The sequence below is a fragment of the Cetorhinus maximus genome, chromosome 21 (assembly GCF_964194155.1).
Source record: "Cetorhinus maximus chromosome 21, sCetMax3.hap1.1, whole genome shotgun sequence".
In the NCBI taxonomy this organism is placed as follows: Eukaryota; Metazoa; Chordata; class Chondrichthyes; order Lamniformes; family Cetorhinidae; genus Cetorhinus; species Cetorhinus maximus.
In genome coordinates this window covers 92,724,889-92,752,842 of record NC_135899.1, presented here as the reverse complement: position 1 = coordinate 92,752,842, position 27,954 = coordinate 92,724,889, and the positions used below count along the sequence as shown (strand labels likewise).

Sequence of the window (27,954 nt, the reverse complement as noted above, 5' to 3'; positions counted from 1 at the left end):
GAGGGGCTGAGAGACGGAAAGATTGGAAAAATGGTGTGGGAAGGTGTGGGCTAGCGTGCCCGATGTCTTCCTGCTGCTGTGCTATTTTCTAACGGCAGAAAAGATGGCAGAGGTGCTGCCCGTCAAGAACCCAGCTGAGCTATTTAAATGTTCAATTACCAGCTCCTTCCCACCTCAGCGGACATTTTGCCCATGTCCGCCATATTGGAAACCATTCAATGAAACCTGGTGGCCTCCCAGTGAGCTTCAGTTTTGGGAATGGGGGCTTGCCTCATTTTTAGGCATTCCAAGGAAAGGGTCTGTGGGAGAAATGTCTGCCACTGTGGCAATGGCACTGTATTCCCTGTTCGATCCTCCACCCTGATGGCTGGGGCTTACCTGCCTGGCCACAGCACCCCCCCCAGGCCTCACTCATCAGCTTTTGAGGGCACCCAGCCATCAATGCACCCTCATCCTGCAGCTGCAGCCTCTAGGGCACCGCTGGTGGTGGCGTTGCTGAGGGTGGTGAAGGGCTGGCCCACTGATTGGGCCAGCAGTCCTTGGGGTGGGTCACTGTGTTTAATAGGGTTGGCAGCCCTGACAGTGGCTACTTCATTGTTTGCCATCAAGAATATGCCTCCTTGGCCTCGTCAGCAGCCTCACCAGGGTTGCCTCCTGCTTTCAGCCCTGGTGGCCGGACCTCAGCCATCCCATGTTTGTAACTGAATGTGAAGATGCAAAGTTCAGCTACGCATTTCCCTCTTTTCATTGTAAACCAAATAGGCAACTTAACATCAGCCACCCACTATCTACACACAGCAGATGCAGACCAACACCATGAGAGGTATAATCAAATTCGGGGACAAGGAGAAGTTGGCTAGGCATGCAAGGTTCTTACAGGTCATGCAAATTTCTGTTAAAAATCTCTGAAACATATATTTCACAGTCTCTACAGAGAAAATCCTTTGGGTTATGACGGCCTGCAAGTTGGTTTATTTTGCCAAACTTATAAGGCTGAATAGCTTGAGTAAAAATCTATACAAAGTATTCTCAGCATGAACATTGCTTATTGATGGTATGTCAGATTACATTCCATTCCTTTAATACATATAACGATCTTTAGATCTTGTGTCAGCGATTTGAAATTGCTGAAACTGCCGATTGACAAACACACAAGACTTACTTTTCACAAGAACTGTAGCACGCGATGATGCCTCTCCATGATCATTTGAGGCTACTGCAGAGTACTCGCCAGAATCCTCAGGGCTGCATCTAGTGAGAAAATAGGTCAATTCATTTGGAATTCACTGCATTTTTAAAGGCTTAAAAAGGGCTTATGAACAGGCCTCTTGGTACTAGATTCTAGCAACGTTTTCTGTTCTCTTATAATATCTGTGCATTAGAATAAGCTCATTGTAAATTGTTACAAGATTGGGCATCAAAAATCTGGTCCAATGAGAGTTCATATTGAAAACGTTTACCTAGGCTAGGAACTCTGCTGCTCCTCTGGAAGTACATTGGTTGCAAGACTTTTCCTTCCCTGTACCCCCTCACCCTGAACCTGTCCCAAATCCTCGGCGCGTCCCGTTAAAAACAAAACAATGCATGTGTCAGTAAGAGTATAACCAGGGTTCCCGCCTCACGGAGGGAGCGGGATTTCAGAGTGGCACCTCGCTGATCTGCCCTAACTCTTGGTTGTTGCCCCATTCTAGGTTCTGCACGTGATCAGTTTGCACTTCCAACAACTTTGCAGGCAAAAAGTATTTGTGCTGAAGGGTATTGGAACAAGTCTGATGTAGAAAGCTCTGCTCCATCAAATTCTGTGCTAATTCAACTAGGATCAATTACAGTTGAGATTGAAACTGACAGCTAAAGCAATTAAAAACTACAGAATTCTTTTCTTCTTTCTCACCAACCCTGAAGTAGTTATCCTTAGCATGAACAAGTCTTATTTGATGCTTCAGTTGGGTCATATATCAAGGGCAATGTTACAAACCAGAACCCACTTTGTACTTCAATAAACATTCAAGGGTAGAAATTACTCTGCACCCTATTGTTAAGGCTCAGGGAACATATTCAAACGCAATTCCTGCTTTTGCTATTCCAACAAAGACGTTAACCCACTTCTAACATTTGCTGATTGCATGAGATATCATGACTGCTGATAATTCTGAATGAAAATAGAGTTGCAATATTATGTTCCAGGATTAGAGTCATTAGGAAAACTGACAATTAAAACTAAAAAGGTCCAACAGCTTTATTCTTCATCATTCTGCCTTATTTCTATGTTCAGTTGCATGCAAAATAAGCGATAATTACCATAGATTCTCAAAAACAAAGATATCTTACCTACTAATCTCAAGAGTCTGCAAACCAATTTTATTCTCAATCGTGTATTTGCCAGGAACAGCTGTTGGTTGAATCAGAGCTCCGTCTTTATACCTGACAGTAATGATGATCGATTTATTAAAATCCATACCCAGGAACTATGTAAAACAAGTCTTTCCTATTGATAAAATGTAACAATACAGCATTTGTTAAGAATGAGATGTTTTATAAAATGGTTATGTTTTAAACTGTCTCCTTTAATTCAAGTTTTAAAGGGAACATATGACTTCCAGCTAGTTCTGCCCAGCGTTAAGTTGATGTGATCTGGTTACCATGGGGATAGGGGGTGCAGGTCAAGTGCTATTGATACCCACATGCCAGGTTTAACACCTGAGAACAAAGTGCAAAGCAGGAGGGAGAAAGGGAGAGAGAGAGAGTTCCATAAATAGAACAGGGACAGCAGCTGCTGTGGTCAGCAGAGGGAGAAGGCAGTTTCTCTGTTAGCTACCGGACAGATGCGGGTGGGAAGACATTCTCTGGTCAAAGGAACAGAACCCATGGGAATTTAAGGACACTAGAAGATTCGTCCTGGTTTGGCCAGGGTAAGGGATCACCAGAGTGAGCCATGCTGTTGGAGGTTGGTTTGGGATTTCTTGGAAGAATGAGAGAAAGGATCATTAATGGTCATTGGGTGTTATGGACTCAGAAAAATGGGGAGAAGTTGGAAGCTAGTAGTAAACTTGGACTGGTTCCTATAAAGACTGCAATTCTGCAGAAGGCATGTTGTTAAGATGCTAATAAAGTATGTCTATTCTGTAGTTGAGTGTATTAGTTGCCTACCAAGTAATGTTTAGTTGGTGTTGATTTTCATTTGTATGTTACAGTAAAACTCCCTTCCTAACAGCACTGTGGATGTACCTACACCACATGGACTGCAGCGGTTCAAGAAGGCAGCTCATCACCACCTTCTCAAGGGTAACTAGGGATGGGCAATAAATGCTGGCCCAGCCAGTGAAGCCCACATCCCATGAATGAACTTTTAAAAAGTTTTAAAACTTGAATAAAAACAGAAAATACTGGAAAAACTCAGCAGGTCCAGTACCCTCTGTGGAGAGAGAAACAGAGTTCACTTTTCAAGTCCATGTGACTCTTCTTCAGAGCTTCAGAGCCTTAAAACCTGAAACCTTGTCGTGCAATCCCTCAAATTGGTCACTGGAAATGCAAATCTTTTTTTAAAGGTATCAGTCTCTATGGGGATTGTAACATATTGAAGTTGCGTTATAGATTAATCTAGATTAATCTAGAACTAGATCTTGGCATCAAGAGGAAATGAACAAATAATAGGTATGGTTTAACAAGAAGATTAAGAAGGTTTACCTTCTCAACTTACATGAGAGAATTTAACAATAGTGAACAAATTTATCTTAACAGATCAATTGCTGTGAAATCGTGCTTTATGAGAAGTGACTTTCTGAACTTACTGGTTGGAAACCACTAATTGAATTATTAGAAAAACTAAAGCCACATTCCAGTGACTTGAAATCAGTCAAAGATGGCTGCACATTTGCATCATTTCACCTTCTACATTCCAAGGCCATTAAGTGGAGCCTACCTGCCTGTGAGAGCCCATCAAAGACAATTACCTTCAGGGAATGTGAATGAACCATATCTTTTGTCCCCATTCACAGGACATCCAGGGTCAACTGGGTTGGGAACCAGCATTAGACATAATCACTTCAAGACAAAAGACTCTGGCTGAGAGAGGAATTCCCAGTCATGACCATATTTGGGTCACTCAGCAGTTGGAAAGAGAGCGGGACATGGGACATGTGACAAGCCAGCTAACCTTTTGTTTAAGCACCTGTTTACTCTGCGGACCAGTACAAGCACATGAAACACGGAAGAAGCAAGATTCCTGTGCGGGTCTCTCTCTCCAGGCAACTTGCAAGTTTCAATTCCTGTCTGCTGTTTTTTGACTCTCCATGTGCCGCAGAGAGAGATTTTGAAAAAGAACTCAACCCCACAGCTGCTATCTTCAGACGAACAGAAAAATTGTCCGCCTATATCTTTAAACCGCCTCAGCACCGACCAAGAAAGACCACAGAGTTCAGCCTGAGGTCAGTCAAGTCACCAACCTTCAAGCACCATATACTCCTTTGACTTTACTGGACTTTAAATTGTTTAATCTGGCCTCCCACTCTGTTATCTATTTGTGTGTGTGTGAAAGTCAGAGTTTTATTATTTTTTTAGACATTGTTAAGTAGAATAAATACTATTCTCTTTTCTGTCTTTAAAAATCAAGGAAACCTTCTGTTTGCGTCTTTTATTGTCACAGCATGCAAACAGTTAAATATTCATTGAATTGGCAAGCATATCCTTTAAAACAAAACCTGTTGTGGCCAAACGAGGAGTGGGAAAAGAGGGGAGCTATCATAACGCAGCTTATAGACGGTGATATAATACAACTCTACCCTACCTGGAAAATAACCTGAAAAATAACAAAGGTATACTCTTGCTATGGAAGTTCTTAAATGAATATTACACCTTTTGGAACCCAGATCATTACTGATGTAAAGCTCTCAGGGAATTCCAATTCCATTGTCTTTTTGGATGGACAGATTAAAATTGTTACTATGGCAACAGACGCTATAGGTTGGTCTATGGTTTGTTTTTCCTCTCACTCCTTCAAAGTAACAAATGGGGGTGTTAAAATAGATAATATTAAGGGAGACAAAAGCAAAGTACTGGTTGGAATCTTGTGCTCTGGTTGGTGGCGAGCTTACTGGCAGGAAGGGGATTTACTTAGTGGGATGGTGGCGTATCGTACAGGTTGGAAGATTGGACAGACTATAAAAAAAACAGGAAAGAACAACTAGAGGATTAATAAGGAGGGAAATACTAAAGTAAGAGGCAAAGCTAGCTAGAAATATAAAACAGATAGTAAGAGTTTCTATAGATATTTTTAAAAGATTGTCCTATTGAGAGTGAGACTGGGAAATTAATCATGGAAAATAAGGAGATGGCAGATTTTGCATCGGTCTTCACACCAGGGAGGATACAGGTAACATCCCAGAAATAGCTGTAAATCAGGAAATGAAGGGGAGAGAGGAACTCCAGAAAATTACAATCCCTGGGGAAGTGTTACTGAGCAAATTGTGGGAGCTGCAGGCTGACACATCCTTGGGTCCTGATGGACTTCAACCTAGGGTCTGAAAAGAAGTGGCTAATGAGACAGCTGATGTGTTGGTTTTAATTTTCCAAAATTCCCTAGATTCAGGGAAGGTTCCATTAGATTGGAAAGTAGCAAATGTAACTCCTTTATTCAAAAAGAGAGGGAGACAGAAAACAGAAAACTACAGGTCAGTTAGCTTAACATCTGTCATAGGGAAAATGTTAGAAGCTATTATTAAAGACATTATAGCAGGGCACTTAGACAAATTCAAGGTAATCAGGCAGGGTCAACATGGCTTTGTGGAAGGGAAATCAATGTTTAACCAATTTATTGGAGTTCTTTGAAGGAGTAACAGGTTGCTAAATTTGCTGATGATACGAAGATAAGTAGGAAATTAAACTGTGAAGAGGACATAAGGAGGCTACAAGCGGACATAGATGGTTAAGTGAGTTGGCAAAGATCTGGCAAATGGAGTATACTGTGGGAAAATGTGAAATTGTCTATTTTGGCAGGAAGAATAAAAAAGAAACATATTATCTAAATGGTGAGCGATTGCAGGGCTCTGCGATACAGAGGGATCTGGGTGTCCCAGTGCATGAATCACAAAAGGTTAGTATGCAGGTAATAGAATGTTATTGTTTACTGAGAGGGAAATTGAATACAAAAGTAGGGAGGCAATGCTTCAGTTATACAGGGCTTTGGTGAGACCACATCTGGAGTATTGTGTACAGTATTGGTCTCCTTATTTGAGGAAGGATGTAAATGCATTAGAAGCAGTTCAGCGAAAGTTTACCAGACTAATATCTGGAATGGGTGGGTTGCCTTATGAGGAAAGGTTGGACAGGTTAGGCTTGTATCCACTGGAGTTTAGAAGAGTAAGGGGCAACTTGATTGAAACATATAAGATCCTGAGGGGTCTTTTTCTGATTTATTCTTTCATGGGATGTGGGCCAGCATTTGTTTTCCATCCCCAATTGCCCTTGAACTCCAATGAGTACAGGCCCAGGTCCTACCAACTGAGTGGCTTGCCGCACCATTTCAGAGGGCAGTTACGAGTCAACCACATTGCTGCGGCTCTCGATTCACGTGTAGACCAGACCAGGTAAAGATGGAAGATTTCCTGCCCTAAAAGTACATTAGTGAACCAGATGGGTTTTTACAACAATGGTTTCCTGGTCACCATTACTGAGACTAACTTTCCAATTTCAGATTATTTGCATTTAAATTCCATCAGCTCCCATAGTGGGATTTGAACCCTTGCCCCCAGAACATTAGGCATGGTTTTTGGATTAATATTCCAATGACATTACCACTACTACCCCTTCATCGCCCTCTTAATAGGATGAATATAGAAAGGATGTTTCCTCTTGTGGGAGAATCTGGAACTAGGGGGTCAGTGTTTAAAAATAAGGGGTCACCCATTTAAGACAGATTGAGCAGAATTTATTTCTCTCAGAGGGCCATGAATCTTTGGAACTTTCTTCCTCGAAAGGCGGTGGAAGCAGGGTCTTTGAATATTTTTAAGGCGGGGTAGATAGATTTTTTATTAACAAGGGGTTAAATGTTATCGGGGGTAGGCAGCAATATGAGGTTAAAATCGGATCAGTCATGATCTTATTGAATGTCAAAGCGGGCTCGAGGGGCCTTGGCCTACTCCTGCTCCCAATCCATATGTTCATAATATTTATATTAATGAGATTATATTTCAGATCTCTTGGATTATGTGAGGTTGCAATTTTGTTTCAATTTTTCGTACCATTTGATCCGAGGGGAAGGTGCTCCCTGGATAACGCAAGAAAGACTAACGTGCATCTTCTCCCAGACTGTGTGGGGTCTCAATCCAAGCACAAACTCAGGTGCTTGGGCTGCAAGTTCTGCAGCATATCGTCTCTCCTCCTCTGCTTTCTTCTCTACCTAAAACAACATATTTTTATACATTAAGTACTGTCAACGCTTTTTAACTTAAGTCTCGAGATTACACTGTGCAATATTTACATAGAAATAGTCGGTATATTTACATGTGTGTCTTTTGTCCACTAACTTTAATGAAAGTGTAAACACATTCCAAATAAAATAATTATCCCTCCATTGAAATAGCAGAGAGAGGAATGTATATGATGCGCATAGTGCACAATGTAAGCTTGAGGACATACAGCAAATCCTCTCCCATCCTCTCGCTGAACCTCCCACTCCCTGACTCATCCTCTCGCCGCTTCCCTCTCCTGGACCCGTGTTCCCATTTGAAGATCGAGATCCAGTCCAAAGCCAGAGCTCTGATGCTCTTCTCCCAAGCCCTTGCTGGCAGGAGCATTTAAAAAAAAAACATGGATTTGTAACAGCTACAGCTTCTTCTTCTACTTCTGCACCATCGGGAATCACGTTTGCGCAACATTGGAGCTCTGACTTTGGATCGGATCTGGATCATCAAATGGGAACACGGGTCAAGGAGAGGGAAGAGGTAAAGGGGTCAGTCAAGGAGAGGGAGGTTTGGCTAGAGGGTGATTCAGGGAATAAGGGAAACCACAACTCGGAGCTTGTGGAGGGGAGGCCGTAACTCTGGAAACGGGGAGGGGAGAGGCCACAACTCAGAGGTTGGGGAGTGGGGGGAGGCCTCTGCAAAATGGCGTCAATTGTGTCTCAAGGGCAAGTATATTAAAACTAATCTCACGGCAATATTACAGGCCCTGTTAACTTACCGACGTTAAAGTGAAGGAAAGTTTAACCGGGCAGCGTTTTTAAAACATTTATTCACGGGATGTGGGCTGACTGGGCCGGCATTTATTGCCCATCCCTAGTTGCCCTTGAGAAGGTGGTGGTGAGCTGCCTTCTTGAACCGCTGCAGTCCATGTGGTGTAGGTACACCCGCAGTGCTGTTAGGGAGGGAGATCCAGGATTTTGACCCAGCAACAGTGAAGGAACGGCGATATATTTCCAAGCCAGGATGCTGAGTGACTTAGATGGGAACTTCTAGATGGTGGTGTTCCCATCTATCTGCTGCCCTTGTCCTTCTAGATGGTAGTGGTCATGGGTTTGGAAGGTGCTGTCTAAGGAGCTGTGGTGAATTCTTGCAGTGCATCTTGGTAGATGGTACACACTGCTGCTACTGTGCTTCAGTGATGGAGGGAGTGAATGTTTGTCCAGCTCTGCTTGTCCCACCCTCCCTTAAACCAGCTTGTATTTCACCTCTCTTCTATTTTTACTTAGTTCTGTTGCAGGGTCATTCGGACTCAAAACGTTAACTGTGTTTCTCTCCACAGATACTGCCAGACCTGCTGAGTTTTTCCAGGTATTTTTGTTTTTGTTTTGGATTTCCAGCATCCGCAGTATTTTGCTTTTATCTGAATGTTTGTGATGTGGTGCCAATCAAGCGGCTGCTTTGTCCTGGACAGTGTCAAGCTTCTTGAGTGTTATGGGAGCTGCACTCATCCAGACAAGTGGGGAGTATTCCATCACACTCCTGACTTGTGCCTTGTAGATGGTGGACAGGCTTTGGGGAGTCAGGAGGTGAGTTACTCGTCGCACGATTCCTAGCCTCTGACCTGCTCTGTAGCCGCTGTATTAAGCACGGACTTAGTGTAGTCATAAATTTGAAAAATCTCAGGAATTTCATGTTTTTCTCGGAGTCGTGGAAATCATTGGAATATTTCGAATTTTACTAAAATCTGAAATTAGACATACCTCGAATTTCCAGAGTGATGGGATGAAGTGTCAGCATAAAGATAGACGGACGAGCAGGGGCATACTTAGGGCCAGTCCTACTGGTTTTCTGTCTAATTCCATGTACATTGGAGTTCGCTAGGGGAGCTGTGGTGGGCTGCACCTGAATCTTCCACCTTGCAATCTGACATCAGATGGGCCGGGGGGATTTCACGAACCTTTGTAGCTCTCAGTCCTGCCTCTGGTCTCTGCCGACATACTGCATGCCAACAAAAGACAGGTGCACAGTCCTTCCAAAGTGGTGGAAGTGGAGACCACTTGTTTCCTTACAGAAGCTGTAAGTGAAGCGCCTTTTTAAGAAGGAGACATTTTCTCCTTCTGTGCAATTTAGAAGCAGACTGCACTGCCCCAAACACAAGCTACTGGTCGCCGCATATTCCTGCCAAAACCCTCCCCAAAAGACATGCAACCTAGCTGTGTTGAGACTGGCTGATGTACCCATGTGGGGTCACTGTCTCTGCGTGAAATCTCAGCTAATGTGTTCGGGCATGTAGATCCCAGTGTATTGGAAGTTCCGCTCTGTCACTGTTACAAAATTGAAGCATTGTTTAGTGGCAAATTACATGGATAGAGTGTAGAACTAGAAATGCATGCAATAAATAAAGGACACAGGGGATAGTTCATATTAAAACTGCCGATTGTTTATCTTTGTTTCTCATGTGCTACTAACAACCTTCTTTGGATGCTTCCCCACCTTCACCATCCATTGGACACCATTCCCTCAAATTGTGTCATAAAGGGATTGAAATGATGGATGTATCATAACACGTATTTCTTTAATTGTATCACGACCCATAATCATCCATGAATATAATTTATATCAACGTATTGCAACTAAAATTCTATACAATGTGCACCAGTATCCTCACAGTCATCTATGTTACCTTCTCATGTATAGCTTTGTGATCAGCTTTCATTAGCATGAGTTTCTGAGTTTTGTAGTAGCTTTCATCCACTTTTTTCATATCATTTCCAAATAAAACTTGTTTTCCTGGCTCCTTCTTTCCTCTTCCATAACCTCTGCTTCTTTCAGGCCTGCATGAAGGAAGTTCTAGAATCATTTTTTTGCCTTTACAAGAAACGGAAACAAATTAATTAACAACTAAATTCCTTTCACCACAGTCTCCTGCTCAAGATCTAAAACCCAATGCTTTGGCCAAACTTTTGATCACCCCTCCTACTCTCCCTTTCTTTGGCTCAGTGTTTATTATCCTCAGTGACATGCCCTGGGAAACTTTTCGATATTCAAGGTGCTATGGGAATGCCGGTTTTTGTTTGTGTTCTACCATTGCAGTTGGCACTGTGGAGTTACTGTTATTCATTCATAGAATTTGGGTGGCATTGGCAAGGCCAGCATTTGTTACCCATCTCTAATTGCCATTGAGAAGATGGTGGTGAGCTGCCTTCTTGAATACAACTGAGAGGCTTGCTAGGACATTTCAGAGAACAGTTAAGAGTCAACCACGTTGCCATATTGTGTGATATGGGCCAATATGACTGCACAGAGAGCCCCAGCATGTAACAGAGTCACTTCTACTTAATATCATAGTTGTAGAAAGGAGTACTCTTGGCAGCGTCATCTTGGCAATGGCAGGAAACAAAATCAAAGGGATTCAGAGATTCATTTGTTTGCACACTGGTGACACCACCTTGTTTTTTTATATGATAATCAAGAGGATAAGAAGCAGCACATTCAGTGAGGACAATATAAGGTCGGTGTCTCTGCTCTCGAGTCCCAGGAAAACTGGAACGAGATTCCAATTGCCTTATGTGGCTCAGTGTCAGATTATGCTTCTTACCATTCCTGTGAAGTACCTTGGGGATGCTTCATCAAATTAAAGCTGCTATATAAATACAAGTTGTTGTTAAAAGACAAGGGGTCAGCTGGTATGTGTACAAATTTCACATTGCTAACTATACGTCTAACTCTAAGCAATGCTTACACTGAATTCAACTGACGAGAATCTATAGCAATAACATTCCAATGAGTCACAAAATCCATCGAGAAAGATGATATGCTGCTAATAATTTAAAGCATGGCATGGACCCAATTTTAGCCACAGAATAAAACATATTCTAGATTCATTAGAGATTAGTAGGCAGACCAAGCATGTAGAAATAGAAAATAAGCACCATCAAGCTTTTGAAATGACAGCTGAAAAGATAAGAACAGCTGGTCAGACTGTCCAGGAAGTACTGGGCTCCCCGAGCTTAACTGCAGCTTTGGATTTCTGGAAATCCTAATGTGTTAAGTTATTCAAGTAACATCTTTTATTTTACTTTTAAATTATCTCTTTCTAACATCCCTGCCACAGCCAACACTGGGGTGTATCACAGGTGTTCACAAAACCTTTGACCGCCACTCCTAACCTCCCTCTCTTTGGCTCAGTAGCATTGTCCTCTCATGTGCTCTGGGATGTTTATCTACTTTAAAGGCTCTACGTGAATGCAAGTTTTTGTTGTTTTACTGTGGCTATTGGCACTGAGTTTTTTTTACGATGATGGGATGTAGGCTTGTGACAAAGACACTACTGCAATAACATTGAGTCATTGCTCTGCTATACACTGCCGACAGGATAGGCACAGCTGAAATAGCAGAAGAATTCTAGAGAGAGAGAGAGAGAGAGAGAGTGTTTGCAATGTGCTGTCTACAGAATAACCATCCCCAGAGGATGATCTATTCCTGAATGAATCCAGTGAGTGAGATATCAACCCATACTTATTAATTCAGAATGCAATCCATTCTGGATTCACTTTACATTAAAAGTCCAGTATCTACCTAACCATTTCTGTCACTACATAAAGGGAAACGATGATTTAGGAACATATTCAATTGATGGAAGTTTCCTTAAGAAAGTAGATGTTGGGTTTCTTTTGTAAGAAATTATTTATTTTGCAGGGATAAGAATATATTCTTCCTTTGTATTTCTTGGCTCAGTTAAAAATCTGAAGTTTGCACAAAGAAGTGAATGGTTAAAGTCATTACATATTTGTACAAAACATTGGGGGTAATTTTATCTGAACTGCACAAGATAGGAAGTGATAGCGTGAAATCAGCTGCGAGTGAAACAGAAATTCAAGAAAAACAACAAATGCATTATTATCATATTCTATTCACAACTTGCTGACTTTTGGCTTGGTCTTCAAGCATCTTATGAGACCCTAAGACCATAAGATGTAGGAGCAGAAGTAGGCCATTCGGCTGATTGAGTCTGCTCCGTCATTCAATGAGATCATGGCTGATTCGATAATCCTCAACTCCACTTTTCTGCCTTTTCCCCATAACCCTTGATTCCCTTACGGTTAAAAAATCAGTCTATCTCCACCTTGAATATACTTAACGACCCAACTTCTACAGCCCTCTGCAGTAAATAAGTCTACAGATTAACTACCATCTGAAAGGAGAAATTCCTCCTCATCTCTGTCTTAAATGGGTGACCCCTTACTCTGAGATTATGCCCTCTGGTCCTAGATTCTCCCACAAGAGAAAACAACATCTCAGCCTATACCGTCAAGCCCCCTAAGAATCTTACACGTTTCAATAAGGTCACCTCTCATTCTTCTAAACTCCAATGAGTACAGGCCCAACCTACTCAACCTCTCCTCATAAGAAAATCCGTCCATATCCGGAGTGAACCCAGTGAACTTTCTCTGGGCTGCCTCCAATGCCAGAATATCTTTCCTTAGATAAGGGGACCAAAACTGTTCACAGTATTCTAGGTGTGGCCTAATTAGTGCCTTGCATAGTTTTAGCTAAACATCCCTATTTTTACACTCCATTCTCTTTGAAATAAACACCAATACTCCATTTGTCTTCCCTAATACTTGTTGAACTTGTATGTTAGCTTTTTGTGATTCATACACAAGGACTCCTTTGTGCTGCAGCCTTCTGCAGTCTTTCTCCATTTCAACAATATTCAGCTCAACTATTCTTCCTGCCAAAGTGCTTAATGTCACCCTTTCCCACATTATATTCCATCTGCCACTTTTTTGCCCAGTCACTTAACCTGTCTATATCCCTCTTTAGACTCTTTGTGTCATTCTCGCCACTTGCCTTCCCACCTATTTTTGTATCATCCACAAATTTGGTGATAGTACATTCACTTCCCTCATTTAAGTCATTGAAATATATTGTAAATAATTGAGGCCCCAGCACTGATCCCTGTGGCGCTCCACTAGTTACAGGTTTCCATCCTGAAAATTCCCCCCTTATCCCAACTCTCTGGGCAAAATTTTCTGCCTGTTGGGCGGGCGGGCCCAACCCAATCCCCAGCGAGCGGGGAGCCGATCCACGCAAGCGAAGCGGGCCCCGCCGCCATTTTACGTGGGCGGGCCAATTAAGGCCCACCCATCATGACGTCTGGCGGGAAGTGCTATGCACTTCCTGTGCGGGCGGGGAGGGGGATTCCCCAAAAGCGAGAGTGCGCTCTTTCGCACATGCGCACGAAAGAGCGTACATTTCCCTGAGGCTAAGTGCAGCCTCAGGGAGATCACTTCCACTTTGAAAAATATTAAAAATAGAAAAAAAAAATTCCTTAACATGTCCCTCTCATGTGACAATGTCACATGAGATGGGACATGTTCATAATTTACATTAAAATTTCATTAAAATTTTAACACCCTGCATGAAACCTCATCCCGCCGGTGGATGAGGTTTCATGTTTTCTCTATTTGCCGCCGGGGCTCCTGGCTGACCCGCCAGCCTTAAGGTTGGATAGGCAGGTCCCTTAATTGTTTTAATGATCCTGTCAATGGCCTCAATTGGCCATTGACAGGTCAGCTGGCCCGCAGCTGATTTTGCTGCGCCCCCACCTTCCTGAAAATTTAAATGGGGCAGGATGACATCGGGGGTTCCACCCGACATCATCCCGCGTCATTTTACGCGTTGGTGAGCGGGCCCCACCCCCTGCTCGCCGATGGCAAAATTCTGCCCTCTGTTTTCTATTAGTTAGCCTATCCTCTGTCCATGCTAATAAACTACCCCCAACACCATGTGCTCTTATCTTATTAAGTAGGCTTACATGCGGTACCTTATCAAATGCCTTTTGGAAATCCAAATATTACATCTACTGGTTCCCCTTTATCTATCCTGCTTGTTACCTCCTCAAAGAATTCTAATAAATTTGTCAGGTATAATTTCCCCTTCATGAAGCCATGCTGACTCTGCTTGATAAGATTATGTAATTCTAAATGCTCTGCTATTACATCCTTTACAACAGACTCTAACATTTTCCCAATGACAGATGTTAAGCTAAATGGCCTATATTCACCTGTGTTTTGTTTCCCTCCCTTTTTGAATAAGGGTATTACATTGGCAGTTTTCCAATCGTCTGGGACTTTTCCTGAATCTAAGGATGTTGGAAGATTACTACCAGTGCATCCACTATCCCAGTAGCCACTTCCTTTAATATCCTAGGATGCAACCCATCAGGTCCAGGGGACTTATTGGCCTTTAGCTCCATTAGTTTCCCTAGTACTTTTTCTCTAGTGATAGTTATTGTATTTATTTCCTCCCCGCTTTTGCCCCTTGATTATTTAGTATTGAAATGCTATTAGTGTCTTCTACCGTGAAGACTGATGCAAAGTATTTATTCAACTCCTCTGCCATTTCCTGGTTCCCCATTATTATTTTCCCAGCCTCATTCTCTAAGGGGCCTATGTTCACTTTGGTCTCTCTCTTCCCTTTTATATATTTAAAGAAGCTCTTACTGTCCATTTTCATATTACTTGCTAGTTTACCCTCAAAGTTTATTTTCTCCCTCTTTATTAATTTTTTGGTCATATTTTAAAACTTTCCAAATCCTCTGGCTCACCACTAACCTTTGCCACATTGTATGTCTTTTCTTTTAATTTGATACTACCCTTAACTTCCTTGATTAACCATGGTTGGTTTATCCCTTTCCTTAAATCTTTCTTCCTCACTGGGATATATCTTTGTTGTGAGTCATGAACTATTTTCTTAAATGTCTGCCATTGTTCATCAACCGTTTTTGCTGCTAAAATCCTATTCCAGTCCACACCAGCCAACTCTGCCCTCATTCCTTTATAATTACCCTTATTTAAGTTGAGCGCAGTTGTTTCCGACCCAAGTTTCTCACTCTCAAACTGAATGCTAAATTCTGCCATATTATAGTCACTGTTTCCTAGGGGAAACCACTCTACTCTGAGACCATTTATTAAACCTGCCTCATTACACATTACCAGATCTAAAATAGCCTGATCCCTGGTTGGATCCACAACACATTGTTCTAGGAAACTGTCCGGACTACAATCTATGAATTCTTGTTTGTGGCTACCTCTGCCAATTTGATTTTCCCAATCTCCGTGAAGATTAAAGACACCCATGATTAATGTACTGCCTTTTTTACATATCCTTATTTTCTCCTGATTTATTCTACACACTACATTTAGCCTACAGTATAGCTACTGTCAGGGGGCCTATAGGCTACTCCCACCAGTCTTCTTCCCCTTGTTATTTCTTGCCTCCACCCATATGGATTCTACATCTTCCGTTTCAAGATCATTTCTTGCTATCGTACTTATTCCATCTCGTACTAACAGAGCTACCCCACCACCCTTTCCTTCCTGCCTGTTCTTTCGAAAAGTCACATACCCCCAAATATTTAGTTCCCAGCTTTGATCTCCTTGTAACCATGTCTCCATAATAGCTATAAGATCAAACCCATTAACCTCTATTTGTGCTATTAATTTGTTTATTTTGTTCTGAATACTATGTGCATTTAAGTAAAGAGCCATTAATTTCACCTATTTACGATTTTTTTCCCCCTTTAGCTCTATTTGCTGCTTTATTTTATGTTTGTACACTCTGTCCCTTCCTGTCACTCTGGGACTCATTACCTAAATAGCTGCCCTGCAAGGCTACCATATCCTTTTGCTTTGTAAGGCTACGTATCCCCTTTCCAGAACCCTACCCCCCTCTATTTAGTTTAAAGCCCTCTCTACAGCCCTAGTTATTCGATTCGCCAGGACACTGGCCCCAGGACGGTTCAGGTGAAGCCCATCCCACTGGAACAGCTCCCTCCTACCCCAGTATTGGTGCCAGTGCCCCATGGACTGAAACCCATTCCTCCTACACCAATCTCTGAGCCACGCATTTAACTCTTGACTTTGTTTACTCTATGTCAGTTTGCCCGTGGTTCAGGCAGTAATCCCGAGATTATTACCTTGGAAGTTCTGTTTTTTAATTTAGCTCCTAACTGTTCAAATTCTTTCAGCAGAACCTCCTTTCTAGTCCTATCAATGTCGTTGGTGCCAACATGGACGACGACAACTGCATCCCTCCCCTCCCACTCTAAGTTCTTCTCCAGCCCTGAGAAGATGTCCTTAACCCTGGCACTGGGCAGGCAACACAGCCTTTGGGTCTCATGCTCACGGCTGCAGAGAACAGTATCTATCCCCCTAATTATACTGCCCCCTACCACTACTATGTTCCTATTTCCTACCCTCACTTGAATGGCTCCCTGTCCAACGGTGCTGTGCTCAGTTCTCTCATCCTCCCTGCAGTCCCTGCTCTCATCCACACAGCTTGCAAGAACCTCGTAACTGTTGGACAATTGCAGGGGCTGAGGCTCCTCAAACACTACCCCCTGGGCTCCCATGTCTGCTTCACCTGTAGTCATACCCTCCTGTCCCTGATCACAGCCCAAATTTGAATTATCTAATCTGTGTGGTGTGACCACCTCCTGGAGCAAAGAGTCCAGGTAATTTTCCCCCTCCCTGATGTGGCACAATGTCTGCAGCTCAGACTCCAGCTCCTTAACTCAGATTCGAAGTTCCTTGAGCTGCAAAGCACTTAGTACAGATGTGTTCGCTCTGGGTCACCTTGGTGTCCAGCAGCACCCACATGTTGCAGCAGCAACACATCACCCATCACTGTCGTATTTTATTCAAATTATTAATTAATTACTCTAGTATCCCCGCTCTTTACACTTTATTATAATTATTTTTTTATACACACCAGTATTGATCTTATTCTTAACAAGCTATCTTTAAGAAAAAGAGAAAAAAAGACTAAAGACCTAAACACAAACTAAAAACCTTAATTTTACTTTAAAGGCTAGAAATACTCACCAATCCTACTCACCAATCACCTGCTCTCCGTGCTCTTTTCCCTCTCGAGCTCTTTCATGGTCTCTCTCTTCTCACACTCTCATTGTTAAAGGTCACTCTCCTCCCACACTCTCTCACTGTTAAAGGCCCTGCTACTTCTCTCACACCCTCTCACTGTAAATAGCCCCCCTGCTTTTCACAAGCGCTCTCTCTATAAAGAAGTCAAGTGAAATTAAGGAGAGAACATTGGAATGAGGCCATTTGTTGCTACTGTAACAACATTTCCAAGCAGATGAAGCAAGACATAACGTTAGAAATGATTGTGAGACTAATTGTGCTTGCTATTATTAACGTGTACACGAAACAACAACTTTCAGTGACCACACATCCTTGATTAGATGCGTAAATCAGGATGTTACTGTCCAAGATGCTCTGTACAAGAGCTGCATGGGAATGGATTGAAATACATGAAATGGCATGAAATTGCTTTATTTAGCTGATATATGTACACTCTGAACTTGTCAGAAAATTTTGGGGCTTGTCCATTCCAGTGCAAATAAATTTTCAGCAGCATAAATCTTAACTACTACAAAACAGGCTCCCAGGCTGAAAAAACTGTGGAGTTTCATACATTCAGATTTTAATTATTGTTGGAGATTTAAAAAATAAAAAAAGTAATTCATTTTTACTTTCTCTTTCTACTCATTTTATTTCTCTCTTAATTCCATCTTTCTTTTGCTCTCTTCATTTTGGTTTCTGTACCTGTTTTGAATTGAATTAAATATTCTAAAGGACACTTCCCAGTTCAGGCTCTGTATTTCCTATTTGCACCATTATCAGAAGGCAATAAACTATCACAATTATAATATTCTGTGGATAAAACATGCAAATAGTTAGCTTTTTTTTAAGCAAAAAATAGTAACGCCAATATTCAAAAGCAGTTAAATGATGCCATAGCAACTAAAATTTAGAAACTTAACCAACATGTCAGCATGAATTACTAAATCAAAATTTGCACAAACCCACAATCTCTAACCGTTGGCTCACCTGAGAACATTAGTTATAGTCTTCTTCTCAACTGGACTTCTTTTCCCACGAGATGAATGATCAAAGTGCTCAGGTTTACTTTGATAATGATGCAGAAATCTGGTTGCCATATCTTTATACGAAAGTTAGTTTCACCTTTTCTAGAACACAAAAAGCTAGATACTTTAATGCACCATGCCAGTTGGATAAACACATTTCATCATCAGTTATTCTGGAGTTGGTTGGTAGTGGATGAGTAGGATGTAGATTCACACCTGGGATTCTCCACATGGCAAGATTTCAATCTTTACCGCACCATTTGCATGCTGAGCCGAGGCTTAATCAATTCACAAAGGGAGTGAGAGAGCATTCTGATGAGTTACCCTTATGATCATCATCATAGCCAGTTCAAGAACAATTCAGATCCACTCCACCCTCCCAGCCAGAAAATGTTAACTACTATGGGGAAGCCGAAATATAAAACATTGAATTAGTCAGCGGTGTTTACTTTTTAAGAAACCAGGGAGTTTGGAAAGTAATTGCCCAACATTATTTATTTTATAGAAACATACCTTTATGAGACACATATACATGAGTCATGCCTGAGCAAATAGTATGATGCCTAGCCATAGAAACCCAGGTGACTCGAGAGTTGCAACATGTGTTATGGACTTGAACTGCAGTCATCCTGTGAATAAGCTTACCAACTTCAAAGACAACCAGTAAACACAATGAAGATGACAGAATTTTAGTATCAATTCCAATTGTTCACAAACAATCTTTAAAAGATATTATATTGTAATATTATTGGATGAATTTTCTAAAAGGCTGAACCTATCAGCAGCAGGAGGTGGTGGCATAGCTACTGGACTGGTAATCCAGAGACCCAGGGTAATGCTCTGGGGACCCGGGTTTGAATCCCTCCATGACAGATGGTGAAATTTGAATTCAATATTAAAAATCTGGAGTTAAAAGTCTGATGATGACCATGAAACCATTGTTTTGTAAAAACCCATCTGGTTCACTGATGTCCTTTTGGGGAGGAAATCTGCTGGCCTACATGTGACTCCAGACCCACAGCAATATGATTGACTCTTAACTGCCCTCTGAACAAGGGCAATTAGGGATGGGCAATAAATGCTGACCTAGACAGTGATGCCCACATCCCATGAATGAATAATAAAAAAAACCCTGTTTACTTTGAGCAAGATTCACATATTTCAATAGTGACACCTGGAAAATTAGATCCACAAATCAAGGTAATATTTCTATTTAGATAATTTATTTGTGCACAATGGTTTTTCTTACTGATTTCTCCATTTTTGTTGCAGTTGTTACTCATCCCTAATTGCCCTTAAGAAGGTGGTGGTGATGAGCTGCCTTCTTGAACCGCTGCAGTCCATGTGGTGTAGGTACACCCACAGTGCTGTTAGGGAGGGAGTTCCAGGATTTTAATGCAGCGACAGTGAAGGAACGATAATATACTTTCAAATCAGGATGGTGAGTGACTTGGAGGGGATCTTGCTGTGGTGATGTTCCCATGCTTCTGTTTTCAGTCTCCTTCTAAGTGGTAGAGGTTGCAGTCTTGGAAGGAACCTTGATGAGTTGCTGCAGTGCATCTTGTAGATGGTACAAACTGCTGCTACTGTGCGTCGGTGGTGGAGGGAGTGAATGTTGAAGGACCAAGAAGGAGGTGGACAGGGTGCCAAACAAGATGGCTGCTTTGTCCTGGGTGGTGTTGATCTTCTTGAGTAAAAATGGTGACATACCGATGCCAACAGAAAAGGTAAGTCCACAGTTTGATTGAGCTGGTCTGACAGTAACAGCAGGAATCGAACGGGCTTCAGTATTTTCTTAGTAAAAATTAAAAATCAGCCAAGGCTTCTGGCCCACTAAAATCTAATAATTTGGATCAACACAACAAATGACTTTCTAACCAAATATTTGCAACTTTTGATCAATGGGAAGAGTGTTCCCAGCTTCCCCACAACAATCTAACCTTAATTTGTATCATTTAACTGGAGGTTCTTGGAACATCCAGTCCTCAGACCATTCTTCTAGCCAATCAACATTGCAGCCTAGGCTTCCCTTTAAATTGCTAAACTGTAACATATCTCTTGACCGGAGGCTCTGGAACCAAATCTTCAGGTCACCTTCCTGGCTAATCAGCATTGTAGCTTTGGCTTCTGTTTATTGCTAAGCTAGACTTGCTGGAGCCCAAATGTGCAAATGAGTCCCAGCTATAACTCCAGTTCACTCCACATGTTCTTTCCCAAAGCTATATCAGTTTTTGGCACTTAAAGAGCCTGGCTTGCTACATCATTTCAGAGGGCAGTTAAGAGTCAACCACATTGCTGTGGGTCTGGAGTCATATGTAGGCCAGACCAGGTAAGGATGGCAGATTTCCTTGCCTAAAGGACATTAGTGAACCAGATGGGTTTTTATGATAATCAATGATAGTTTCATGGTCACCGCTACTGAAATGAGTTCCAATTCCAGATCTTTTAATCAATGGAATTTAAATTTCCACCAGCTGCCATTTGAACCCATGTCCATGGGGCATTAGCCTGGGCATCTAGATTACTAGTCCAGTGACATTACCGCAATGCCACCTTCTCCCCCTAAGGTAATTAAGTAATTGCCTTAAGAGTGAATAAAAAAGGTATAACCACATAGCCGTCAGTTAAAGTCTAGCTTGCGCGAACCAGTAATAAAATACAGTCTTAGTCATTTTGGGAAAGCTTCAGCCTTTGTTAGAAAGCTATTTCCATCAGAGAGAGAGAGAGAGAGAGAGGCAGAGAACATTAAGCAGCAGGCAGCTGTGAAATGCATAGCCTCAGGGATTAAGGTGGACTGGAAGCTTCAGCAGTTAAGGTAGACTGAGAAGTAGTGGGTTGAAAAAAGATCGACCAGCGTTGAAGTCTTAAAGCTGCAAAGGGTTTTGTATGTACGTTAGAGTTAAGTTGGCCAGGTAAAATCTTGAAGGATGCTATGAAGAAAGAGACCAGGTTCAAGGAACCAAGAAAGGGAGACCCAGGATCCATGGGTAAGATAGACCCACATGCATTGAGCTTGTGTATTGTTACATGCCTTAACTAATGGAATGTTAAGTATCAATCTTTATTGTCCAATAAACCCTGTTAGTTTGCATTCTAAATATGAGATTGTCCTTTTTGCCAACATGGCTTTTCCCTGACAAGAATTTCCTTACCCTGGGGTTTAGTATAGGGTCTAAACCCCTAAAAAAATAGAACCCTTGAGCTACAGATGCCAAACTCTGATCTTGATGTAACTCACGAATCCCTCAAGCCTGCTTCGCCATTTAATGCCATAGCTGGTCCTCAACCACAACTCTACTTTCCTACCTAATCCCCATTTTCCTTGATTCCCTTAAAGCCCAAAAATAATTTGATCTCAGTTTTGAAGATGCTCAAGGAATGTGCATCCACACCTCTCTGCTCAGAGAACGTCAACAAATCAAAAACCCGAGTGAAGAAATTGCTCCTCATCTTAGTCTGAAATGACCAGCCCCTTACCTAAAGACAATGCCCCCTACTTCTAGACTCTCCAGCCAGAGGAAAACAGCCTTTCAACATCTACATTGTCAAGTCCTCTCAGAATCTTATATGTTTCAACAAGATCACCTCTCATTCTTCTAAACTCCGGAGAGTATAGCACCAATCTACTCAGTGAGCCCAATTTTCACTGTGCAAGTGAATGGATTTTGAGTGAGTTAAAACCTTGCCCAATATCTCTTCATTGGACTCTTCTCTCAGCCTAGGGCCAGAATTTTCTGCTCATCAGGCGGGCACATGCCCGACCCGAACAAATGTAAAATGACGCGCGATGACATCGGGCAAGTGTCCAGACACCATTGTGCACTCGTGTGGTATTTTGGTCGACACGGGAGTTGGCAGTGACCTGTCGACAATTAAAAGGCCTATTAAGGCCATTAACAATCCAATTGATTTAAATTTTTCGCTGCCCATCCTTACAGCCTTTGCATTTTTCGTGAAACCTCACCCACGGACGAGATGACATTTTGATCCATCATCAAAAAAATAAATTAAAAATTTACAACTGATTTCTAACATGTTCCTGCTCATGAGGGGACTCTTACAATGCTTTATGTTTCATTTTCAATACTGCTCATTTCCCTGAGGCAGCTCTGTGCCTCAGGGCACTTTTCCAGTGTGTTTTTCCAAGTTGCGCACTCGCCCTCCTCCCTACCCCAACACAGACAGCGCTGAGCGCTGCTGCGTGCATTTTACACTGGCGGGCCTTAATTCGCCCACTAGCATGAAATTGCGGTCTGGTCCCGATCGTGGGTGGCGGTCGGCTTCCTGACCGCTCCCATCCACCCCTGCCAAGCCCACCCGACGAGGGCAAAATTCTGCCCTAGGGGTCAGATTCATTAACCATCGCTTGCACCCTCTCTAAGGCAACTATGCTTCTTTAGAAAAGAGGCCAAAACTGTACACAGTACACCAGATGACTCAATAAATGTCCTCCAGGGGTAAAATATAACATTGATGGATGACAGTGGATCATCCTCCTATTATATAACCTGCCTGCTCTTCCTTTTCAAAGTTGAATCTCACCCTCTTATTTGCAGCAACAATCTTAACCCTCAAACACAGTCATCTAAAACACTGAACATCAATGCTGATTAAACTGCAAAAAGAGTTGAATTGCTCACCAAAGTCTTCAATTTAAATATTAATGCCGCATTAATGATGAAATATCAGCAACCCTATCTATGCCACTATCCTAGGGATTACGTGTACTGTAGCTGAAAGACATTATCCAATTAGAGTACAATCCTGATTTTAATTCTGCTAAGTAGCCACTCATTGTTTTGGAGCTGCAATTTAAAAATTAAGTACTCACCAACATGAAAGCTGATGTTAAAATCTGATAATCCAGATTCAGAAGCTGTGATGAGTAAATGGGACTGCTCAGTCTAGAGGAGAGCTAAAGGACAAAAGCAGCCGCTTCCCAGCTGACAACAAAAGTAATGACTAGCAGAGGAGGAATATATTGCTGCTGTCCACACTGACCTTTTAAGTGAGTTATATATAGTAACTTTATTATTCACCTGAATAAATATAGAAAATATGTCAATTGTTCTCATGTTCATTAACTTGTATGTGGGCATATGTATTGCATCAAATCCATACAAAATGTACTCTGCATGTCAATTCATTGTGTAAAGTGCTGGCTGTAAATCAAGTGCCTATTTTTCTTTGACATTTACATCCCTCTGTCATTTTTCTAAAACCAATGTAAGCCTGCCACGATGAGATACAAATACAGACAGGACTATGCACCTAGTGTCTGCAATAAATCATCAGAGTCAACTTAGTTTCAATTGTAATAAACACCATGCGGAGCCTTCAATCTGTAAATTCAACTTTTCAAACTGAAAATCATTCATCCCCAGGATTGTGAGGTAAGCAAATGTATCCTTCATTCAGACCTTCCTGTTAAACAGTTATTTTAGCATTCTCGGGTGTGACCACAGAACAAATGTAGCATTTAAATGAATGCTCCGATTAATTGGCATAAACTATACTGAGATTCATGCTGACACTCCGGTGCAGTACTAATGGGGTGCTGCATTGCCACCTTTCAGATGAGACTTTAAATCGAAGTCCTGTCTGCCCTCTCAGATGGATGTAAAAGATCTCATGACACTACTTTCTTTTTGATGTGAATGCATGAGCCCTTTTGTGACTTTTCAATGAAATAAATTTAACTAAGCAATATCCTCAGCATTTTGCCGTGCAAGAATTTTGCATTCAGTTACCAATATTCTGTTTGTAAAATAATTGCTCAACTGGAAAACAAAATCAAACTTTGTATTTACTCATTAATTTAATTTTATGAATTTTATGGATCCTAACATTTCCAGTAGTTCCCATTCATTTGCGACTCACTTTCCCACATGGCCACTTGGCTCCTCTAACGATTGGATGTTGGCGTCTCTATAAGCCAGAATGTAGTCATATGAATGACATGTGCGCGCTGATGGAATGCTCCATCATTCATTCATTAGAATCATAAAATCCTGTGTTAAATCACTGCAATGAGCAACTGTGGTAAAGAGAATTTTCAAGGGGCTGAGTAATTGCTAGACATGTAAACAACTTGTGTACATGTAGAAGCTAATAAATAACAATAAATATTCAAACCCATGACCTCTACCGTCTAAAAGAACAAGGACAGAAAACACAATGACACCTTCAAGTTCACTCTAAGTCACACACCATCCTAATTTAGAATTTCTTCACTGTTGCTGAGTCACACTCCTGGAATTTCCTCCTCAGTAGCACTGTGGGTGTACCTACACCACATGGACTGCAGCGGTTAGACCGTGGTCCACCATCACCTTTTCAAGGGAAGTTAGCGATGGGCAATAAGTATTGGCCTTGCCAACGATGCCCACATCCCAAAAATGATTTAAAACAATAGCGCTGAGCATTCAGAAAGGTTTATGACCAGTTGTTATTTTTGTAATTGTCCAGTTTCAGACAGGTCGCTACTACAGCAAAGGTCCAATTCAGTTTTAATGTTACTATTATCAAGGCAAAGAATTTGCCTGGAAAAATGACGTAACAGTGAGAACATGGTATTATCAGCAAGTAAAAAATCCACCAATCTGTGATGAGGAAGAGATACACCATGAGTTGTGAATCATCATAAATTTTGGACAATTTGTGTTGCTCCTCCACAAAAACCAGATGTCACCATCAACCTCTCAGTGGGGATAGTCAGTAGGAGATATTTGTAAATGGTCCAGGAGTAACCTTTCTGCAAATCCTTCCTCAGGGAAATGTTTGGCCATCATTTATTGCATTCCAACAGTAATGCACCTGATTTTCAGAACTCAGCAAATGAAGGAAACTGATCACATTACCATGGTACATACATTTGTGTACAAACAGATTGAATCCCCCATACAAGAACAGAATTACCTGGAAAAACTCAGCAGGTCTGGCAGCATCGGCGGAGAAGAAAAGAGTTGACGTTTCGAGTCCTCAACTGGAAACGTCAACTCTTTTCTTCTCCGCCGATGCTGCCAGACCTGCTGAGTTTTTCCAGGTAATTCTGTTTTTGTTTTGGATTTCCAGCATCCGCAGTAGTTTTTTGTTTTTACCCCCATACAAGACCCTTTTTAACTCCACTTCCACTTGGCAAGGAAACCAGTGCACATGGAAATGGTCAAAACCAAGTGTTATGACGCAGCAGTTGGTAAAGGCTGAGTTATTTAAAATTCCAGAGGGAAACTTTAAACAACTTTCATAACCTATTTTCAATTGGTATGAATTGAGTTGCAGCTTTAAATTGAGGAATAAGACCACTAGTTCTCGAGAGGTTTTTGTATCAAATTAAATGAGACATTTATTAATTAACAACAAATTAAACAGCTTTTAATAAGGTCCTGCATGGGAGACTGATAATGAAGGTAAGAGCCCATGGGATCCAAGGCAATTTGGCAAATTGGATCCAGAATTGGCTGAGTGGCAGGAAGCAGGGGGTGATGGTTGAGGGGTGTTTTTGTGACTGGATGCCTGTGTCCAGTGGGATTGATGTTGGGTCCCTTGCTGTTTGTGGTACATATAAACGATTTAGACTTGAATGTACATTTGCGGATGACACAAAAATTGGTGGGGTGGTAAATAGTGAGGAGGATAGCCTTAGATTACAGCAGGATATAGATGGGCTGGTCAGATGGGCTGATCAGTGGCAAATGGAATTTAATCCGGAAAAGTGTGAGGTGATGCACTTGGGCAGAACAAACAAGGCATGGGAATACATGATGAATGGTAGGACCCTGAGAAGTACCAAGGATCAGAGGGACCTTGGTGTACATGTCCACCGGTCCCTTCAGGTAGCGGGACAGATAGATAAGATGGTTAAGGAGGCATATGGGATACTTGCCTTTATTAGCCGAGGCATAGAAAATAAGAGCAGGGAGGTTATGCTGGAACTGTATAAAACGCTGGTTAGGCCACAGCTAGAGTATTGCGTGCAGTTCTGGAATCCGCATTATAGGAAGGATGTGATTGCACTAGGGAGAGCGCGGAGGAGATTTACCAGGATGTTGCCTGGGCTGGAGAGTTTTAGTTATGAGGAGAAATTGGATAGACTGAGGTTATTTTCCCTGCAGCAGAGGAGGTTGAGGGGGAACATGATTGAGCTGTATAAAATTATGAGGGGCATAGATAGGGTAGACAGGAAGGAAGGCCTGCCTTTGTGCTCCGGCACTGTGTTGAATTAAATTAAAAAAGAGAATAAAACAAAAAATAGCCCGCCAGCCCTCAGCCCTCACTCCTCCCACACACTCCTCATGGCCCACCCATGCCAATCTATGACCTTCTACCCACCCCATGTCCCCTCATAGCCCCATGCTCCCCCCATCCCCATGGTCCTTTATAGCCCCTATGCCAATTTAGTGCCAGCTCATGTCAACCCATGCCTACATCCACCACTCTTTACCTTTACCCACTCCATGCCAATTCACCTAGTACCCTTGGACAGTTCTTTGACAGCTTGACAGTTCACACACAATCATGGGCAGGATTTTCCGGTCGGCGAGCGGGGGGGCGGGACCCGCTCGCCAATACGTAAAATGACACGGGATGATGTCGAGCGGAACACCCGACGTCACCCCACCTCATTTCAATTTTCAGGTCGGCGGGGGCGCAGCCGAATCGGCTGTGCGCCCGCCAACCTGTCAATGGCCAATTGACGCCATTTAAAAATTAATTGCAGTAGTTAAAGGACCTGCCCATCCAACCTTAAGGTTGGTGGACAGGCCGGGAGCCCTGGTGGGCTTCAGAGACAGCATCAAACCTCAGACACGGGTGGGATGAGGTTTCATGTAGGTTTTTAAAAATTTAATAAAAATTTAACTAAAAGTGATGGACACGTCTCAACTCCTGTGACAGTGTCACATGAGGGGACATGTCAGGGAAATTTTATTTTTCTATTTTTAACATTTTTGAATTTGGTGCCGATCTCCCTGAGGCAGCACTGAGTACCCTCGGCATAGGGAATCCCCCCCCCCACCACCCACACAGGGAGTGCATAGCGCTTCCTGGCGGATGTCATGCTGGGTGGGCCTTAATTGGCCCACCCACGTAAGTGGGTCATGGATCAGAGGTGCGCCTGCAAGCGCCCACTCCTGAACTTCCCCCTGACGGGGGGAAAGTTCTGCCCCATATTTACTTTTACATTTACAATCCCAAAGGTTGCCGTCACTTGCCCCAGAAGATGCCATACCTCTCCCAAAGGGTGCCTCACCTCCCCCAAATGTGCCCTGGGATCAGATCCAAAGGGTATTAATCTTAAATTGGTTTTTGCTGTAATTCTTAGCACAGTCAGGATTGTTTAGCAGGTATTTTCCAATCGCAGAATCACATCCAATGTTGGACACTGATCAGATCATCCCTCGCTCTATATCATGTAAACTCATGAATGAGTCTAAGACCACAACCTTCGGCCCTGAAAAGTTCCCAGTCTGCCTCAGATTACCGTGGAAGGGTAAGGTGTCTCAAAAATTTGAACAGGTGAAGCTAGCCATTGCACGCTGATACTATGCAGAACAAACACAAAGTGGTATTTGCCACTAACAAGATGCTGCATCCAAGTCGAAA

At 42.2% G+C, this 27,954-nt stretch overlaps 1 protein-coding gene across 1 annotated transcript in view; it reads right to left on the bottom strand.

Annotated features, from left to right (window-relative positions):
- myom3 (myomesin 3) overlaps positions 1-23,317 on the bottom strand; it is a 106,973-nt gene extending 83,656 nt beyond the window's left edge. Inside the window, exons 1-6 of the mRNA XM_078567480.1 lie at positions 23,183-23,317; positions 18,314-18,453; positions 10,081-10,231; positions 7,236-7,393; positions 2,329-2,421; positions 1,163-1,251 (exon numbers count right to left, since the gene is read on the bottom strand). Of these exons, the coding sequence (XP_078423606.1) occupies positions 1,163-1,251; positions 2,329-2,421; positions 7,236-7,393; positions 10,081-10,231; positions 18,314-18,423 (601 nt within the window). The 5' untranslated portion in view covers positions 18,424-18,453; positions 23,183-23,317. The remainder of the gene's footprint in view (positions 1-1,162; positions 1,252-2,328; positions 2,422-7,235; positions 7,394-10,080; positions 10,232-18,313; positions 18,454-23,182) is intronic.
- Between the last annotated feature and the right edge of the window lie 4,637 nt (positions 23,318-27,954).